This window comes from Amborella trichopoda, chromosome 9 (genome assembly GCF_054954075.1).
Source record: "Amborella trichopoda isolate Santa Cruz 75 chromosome 9, AtrichopodaSantaCruz75HAP2 v2.0, whole genome shotgun sequence".
NCBI classification, from domain to species: domain Eukaryota; kingdom Viridiplantae; phylum Streptophyta; class Magnoliopsida; order Amborellales; family Amborellaceae; genus Amborella; species Amborella trichopoda.
In genome coordinates this window covers 32310654-32316938 of record NC_142344.1, presented here as the reverse complement: position 1 = coordinate 32316938, position 6285 = coordinate 32310654, and the positions used below count along the sequence as shown (strand labels likewise).

Below are 6285 nucleotides of genomic sequence, written 5' to 3'. Positions count from 1 at the left end.
GAATCCTGCTGACACCACCCATTGACACCTTCAAAAAAGCTAACTCCCTAATCTATATGAAAAACAATGGGTAGGGCCTATCTTCCCCATTGAATTACCAAAAAAAAAAAAAATGTACTGAATTTTATCAATAAGTATGCAAAGAGACGATAAGCATTCAAAAAATAAATAAAACTCCTCACGAACACATACACATTCAATAAAGGAAAACGAATATGTTTCCCCATTTTATGTCTCCTCTGGTTGTTTATTGGAGTTCACCTCTTCTCTTTGATATTCTGGAAATGATACATATTGGGGCGATCAAGAGTAATGAAGGAATGTTAATAATTGCATGAGAGGTTAAGTTCAAACCCTTTCTTCCAGGAAAGAGATAATGTGTGATGAAGCATATGTGCATCTATTTTTAATGGCATATCCGACTATCATGACTCCGAAAGCCATATGTGTATTCTCTACCATTTAATGAAAGAGTGTTTATGAAATCAATACAACTGAAATCTTTATTATGAAGAAGGTCATAATCTAAAATATAAAATTAAAACAAAGCAATAGCTTCTCTACTATTTAATGAAGAGTGTGTTTACAAAGTTAACACGATCAAAATCTTTGTTATGAAAAACATCAATCTATGCATATAGGAAATTAAATCAAAGCATAAGTTTATGCTCATAAGAAGGGCTCTACAGCTATGATCATAAGGAGATTGCAGTTTGAGGAAGTTAGTGGCTCCCTCCTTCAATTATGCAGGCCTGCATACGCTTAAAAATCCTGTGCTGCAATGTCTAATTTCTTCCACCATCTTTAAGCAAGTTAACCGTCAATCATATTGTCCATAATCTCAAGAGCCTTTCGTAGCTCTTGAACCAAGGGCAAACATGTATCAGAGTAACCAAGTTTGCCATTGTATGTGGCTTCAAGACTCCTTGGTACCCCAATATATCCTGCTTTAAGGGATATCACCATGTCATCCACAAATACCCAAAATAAAATACTTCCAAATGAACCCTCTGATAGAATCTTAGAATATCGGCAGAGAACTGTGAATATATTGACGTATCATAGAATATAACACCATTATAAATATAGGACACCTAATCAAGAGATCACAAGATATACACACAGCTAATCAAGAGATCACAAGATATACCCACACCTAATCAAGAGATCACAAGATATACACTTTCTCATATGATAACACCCTTCCCTTTTAAAGAAAAGGGTTATGTTCCAACACGCCTTGAACCATGTGGGACAACCTCTCCAGTTGAGGAATTCACAAGGATTTGTGCTCCCGTGTGAGTCGTAGCCCAAGGTGAACATGTCAGCAAGAATACAACCATCTTCAAGTAGTTGTTTCTTGGCTGATAAAGAAGGATACCTTCCTTATTTTCAAAGCTTAAGTCTTAAAATTGCCCCAAAATATTACCAAATGTCACATGTTTGTGAATTCATCCTAATGTGTGACATTTGGAGGAGCACTTGTTTGGGTGGTTTTTGCATCACATGATAATAAGCATCGCTTATGCTTGGTATGATTCATGCCTTTGATGGCTAATGGCTGGTATGGCTTATAAGTGACTTGTGGGCTCATGTCCCTCGTGAATTATGCCTTGTAATTAATTGAACAATCTATTTTCATATTTAAATTAACAAGGTGTCTAAAGGTCCCTGAGACTATCCATATCGTCATCATCCGAGTCTCATCCCTGAGAATGTATTCAATATTAAAAAAAAAGGAGAAAAAAAATTGGGATGATATTAGGTTGTATCATGTGCATTGCTTTTCTTTCATTGTGCTTAAGAGCAGAAGTGTACGTATTGAGAAAACATGGACATTGAGTAAAGGACACTGTTTCTTTGAATCCATATAGAAATGAGTCACCTCTTAAAAATCTATTTTTGAGATGGATTTTTGGACTTAATTTTAAAGGACATGTAATCTCTAATGCAGAGATCATGAATATGAAAAAATAAATAAATTTTAAAAATTAAAAATAATAATTCTATTAAGAAAACATTTGAACCATTAGTTTCAATTGTTTTTAGATGGACAACCTATTTGCATTCATCTTTAAGATGGATACTTATACCTCGAGGACCGCAGATGTAGAAATGCTGCATGAAACAATTTTCCTCGAGTAAAACTTGCAATATAAACAGAGTGACTCCATCCTTTAACAAATAACTAAAATCCGCAACAAACCATCAAGAAATAGATGACTTCTACCCTCACCTTCATCCCTGCTACAAAATGCAGTAACCAAAGCATTCCAAACCTCAACTTTAGGTGCTTTTCCCTCACTAACCATTTCCTCAAGGAACAAAACTGCCTCAAAAGTACTCTCGCTCAAGCAAAGGCCCAAAACCAACTTGTTATAACCATCAGCTGATAACCCATGCCCTCTATCTAACATCTTCTCAACAACCCATGTTGTCTCAGTCAAAAGCCCCTCATTGCATAACCCATCAACCATCATCTCATAACTCTCTCTATTTGGCTCACAACCCAATTGCCCAAACATTTTTTGCAAATACACAACTGCTTGTTTTGCCTCTCCTCCCTCACATAAACCAGAAATCAAAGCATTATATGTCTCAACATTTGGAACAATTCCTTTGTCTCTCATCTCCTCCAAAACAGTCTCCCCTTCTTTAGTTCTCCCTCTTTTGCATAAGGCATTTATCTTGGCATTGAAATCTTTCAATGTGGGCCTAAACCCTCTATGGCACATTTCATCAAATACTTTCTGCGCCTCTCTAAACTTACCGTCTTTGAAGAAATCCTTCAAAATTGAACTGTAACAGGAATTGCTTGGAACCCCATTCTTCACAAGCAGCTGGTTCAAAAGAACCTTAACTTCATCAGCTGATAGTTCGTGAGCTTTGGCTTCGATCTTACTGATACTATGAGCTCGTCGTTTCTTTGGAGCTCGCAACCCCTTCTTCAAAACCTTCCCAAAAATCTGAACAGCTTCCGAAAATTTACCCTCATCACAGAGAGCTTCTAAAAATCTTCTATAAACAACTACATCAGTTCCACACCCCTTTTGAGAGATGTTCTTGAACATGGAATACAACAAGTGGGTGGCCTCATGTATTCTCCCATCCATACACAACCCATTCATCAGAATTCGGCAAGTGTTACCATCAGGTCTACAACATTGTTCAGGCATCTCTTGCAAGAGATTCAGTGCGAGATCAGATCGGGTATTTTTACAGAGAGAATCAATAAGGGAATTGAAGGTTTCAGTTGTTGGGTTTACACCCAGTTGTGGAAAATTGAGGTAGAGATCGTGGGCTCTGTCTAGATGACCTTCTGATAGCAAAATCTCCAAGAGGGTGTTAAAAGACTTGGCCCAGCTGATACAGTTGAATTGGGGTATGGAGTGGAAGAGATCAACTGCATCTTGAAGCAATCCGGATTTTGCATAGGTGGCTATGATGAAGGAGAAAAAAGAGTCTCGGCATTGGCATCGATCGTTTTGAAGCTGATGTAAAAGAGCTTTGACGCGAGAGAAATGGCCCGAGTTGGCTAAGAGGGTGGCCATGGTTGCATAGACAGGGAAGTTGTGGTTGTAATTAGGGTACCTGGTTTTGGCTTGGTTGAAGATTTGTAGAGAGAGAAGAGGGTTTCTTTGGTGAGTGATGAGTGTGGAGAGGATTGAGGGGGTGAGGAACTTGGGCCATCTAACGCTTGGATACTGCTGTACTGGTGGTGGAGTTGTAAGATGAGAGATGTTTTGGCACCAAAAGGACGAGTAAAGGAATCCAAAGCCACTAAATTGAATAATATTTGTTTTGAGGACATTTGATTTGCCCAACATTCCCTGGTAGTACTTGTTTAGATCCAAGTATGAAAGAGAGAGAGAGATGCTCTTTCCGAAAAGTTGGAATGTAACTTATAGGGCAAAACTTTCCTCAAAAAACTCTCATCATTCCTTGACGAATCTCCCTTCAACCGCACATCCTCTCAAAATCCCCACTTTTTAATTTGCTCTTCCTAAGCATTCTACTTTTCTCTGATCGCACTTAATTACAGAGTCAAAGAGAAACCCTAATAACATAGTTAAACTCAAGCATTCTACTTCTCTCTAATCGTTTTATTACTTGCATGTCTGGCCTTTTGGAGTTGGAGCGCCTTTGAAATAGTTGTTTCATTTAGCCCTCTCTCTCTCTCCTCTCAAGAAGAAGTTGATGCCACCCACGCTTGGTCTCCTCTCAAGAAGAAGTTGATGCCACCCACGCTTGGCCGCTTTTTTTTTTTTTTTTGAGTAGAAATCGAAAGCACTTATCCCACCACCACCCGTTCTCCCATGGCTACTGATCCCCAATTCCTTAACCTCTCTGTCCCACCACCGAACCACCACAAACTGTTCGACCCAACCACTCAAAGAGACCTTCGCTCCCAAAACACCATTCTCTCGTCACTTTCCAAAACTAACCCCCGTTTAACCCTAACACGCTTCAAGACCATGGTACAAGAAGGCAAAAATATAGACGAATACACACTTTCCATTGTTCTTAAGGCAGCTGCGAGCTTAAAGCTACTCAGCTATGGAAAACAAATACAAACACTCGTAACAAAAAGTGGGTTTTCTCAGTTCATGCTTTTGGTCACAACTCTTTTAGATCTACATGTCAAATGCAGTGATTTAGCTGCTGCTTGCCAAATTTTTGAAGAGATGCCCGAGAGAGATGTGGTTTCATGGACATCACTTATAGTGGGTCATGTCCATCAAAGCAAGCACAACATGGCTCTCAAATTGTTTCAAAAAATGAACAAAGGCAATGCCCGCGGCAATAGTTATACTTATTCTGGTCTTTTATCGGCTTGCTCTGGTTTGATGGCTCTCAAACCAGGCAAACAAGTTCATGCCCAAATTATAGTATTGGGTCTGTCTGATAATCTGACATTAAGTAATGGCATCCTCGGCATGTATGGGACATGTCGGAGCATGTATGATGCATGTCGAGTTTTCAATGGCATGCCATTTAGAGGCCTAATCTCTTGGAATGCGATGATTTCAGCTTGTGTTCAGTGTGAGTGCGGAGAAGAGGCGTTGAAGCTTCTCTGCCTGATGGGTTCTCAAGGCATTAAGCCTGATAATTTCTCTTGTGCTATATGTGCTCGTGTTTGTGCAAGTATGGCTTCAATGACACATGGGTATCAGATTCACGCATTGGTGCTTAAATTAGGATTTCAGTCTGATCTGGTTATTGGAAACTCTCTGGTTGATATGTATGCCAAGTGTGGTTGTATTGAACTGGCAAAGCTTATCTTCGAAGAGATACCTGATAAAGATGAGATTCTATGGACCACCATGATCAACGCATATGGAAGACATGGGCATGTTAGAGAAGTTCTTCACATGTTCAAAGAGATGATTGGCGTGGGAATGAAACCTGATGGGATCACATACATGGCTCTATTATCAGCATGTAGTCATGGTGGACTGGTTAATCAAGGTCGGCACTATTTCAAGTCTATGTTTCTAGAGCATTCTGTGAGAGTAGAACCAGAGCACTATGCTTGTATGGTTGATCTCCTCGGTAGAAATGGCTTCCTTTCTGAAGCTTATGAATTCATGGAAGAGATGCCCATAAAACCGTGTGCTTCTATGTGGGCTTCTTTTCTTAGTGCTTGTAATTGGTATGGTGAAGCTCAACTTGGTGAAATTGCAGCCAAAAGACTTCTTGAACTGGACCTCAGGAATTACAGCGACTACACAGTTCTTGTATCATACATCAAAGCCAAGGCGGGAAAATGGAATGAGATCTTCCAAACTAGAGAGAGAACTAAGAGAAAGCAGATGAAGAAGGAGCCTGGATGTAGTTGGATTGAGATCAGGCACAGAGTTGATGTCTTCCTTTCCTCAGACAGATCACATCCACAAGCAGCTGAGATGTTGCAGGCACTATATCGATTGAGCCTGTCACTAACTGAAGCTGGGTAGATGAAGAAGGCAAAACACGCACACATGCATACACATGCACGGCACGTGCACACACTTTTGTGTACTTTTGTGTATGTGTGAGAGAGAGAGAGAGGTCTCATGTGTTGGCAGACACGCTTGACTTCATGTATTTTTCAAGAAATAAACAAGGACATCCCAGGTTCTCTTGTACCATCATATGACAGTCCTTACAGCTTCTTTGATCAACCCCCAAGTTCCAAAGAAATTCATCAGTTTTTATTTCTGTTTTATGATGGGTTTAACTAGGTTAATGACCGAATGGCCCGCTAACACAAAAAAAACTAAGGCAACATAAACACCAGTTACA

At 39.6% G+C, this 6285-nt stretch overlaps 1 protein-coding gene and 1 non-coding gene across 2 annotated transcripts; one reads left to right on the top strand and one right to left on the bottom strand.

Annotated features, from left to right (window-relative positions):
• Positions 1–535: 535 nt before the first annotated feature.
• EMB3101 (Tetratricopeptide repeat (TPR)-like superfamily protein) lies at positions 536–4186 on the bottom strand. Its single transcript, XM_020662544.2, has 2 exons — positions 2237–4186; positions 536–944 (listed from the first exon to the last, which is right to left on the bottom strand). The coding sequence occupies exons 1-2, from the start codon at positions 3825–3827 to the stop codon at positions 814–816; spliced, it is 1722 nt and encodes a 573-aa protein (XP_020518203.1). The 5' UTR covers positions 3828–4186; the 3' UTR covers positions 536–813.
• A 130-nt stretch (positions 4187–4316) lies between these two features.
• On the top strand, positions 4317–6134 carry LOC18426553 (pentatricopeptide repeat-containing protein DOT4, chloroplastic). Its single transcript, XR_016041520.1, has one exon. It is a non-coding gene; the product is annotated as a pentatricopeptide repeat-containing protein DOT4, chloroplastic (transcript).
• The last annotated feature ends 151 nt before the right edge of the window (positions 6135–6285 follow it).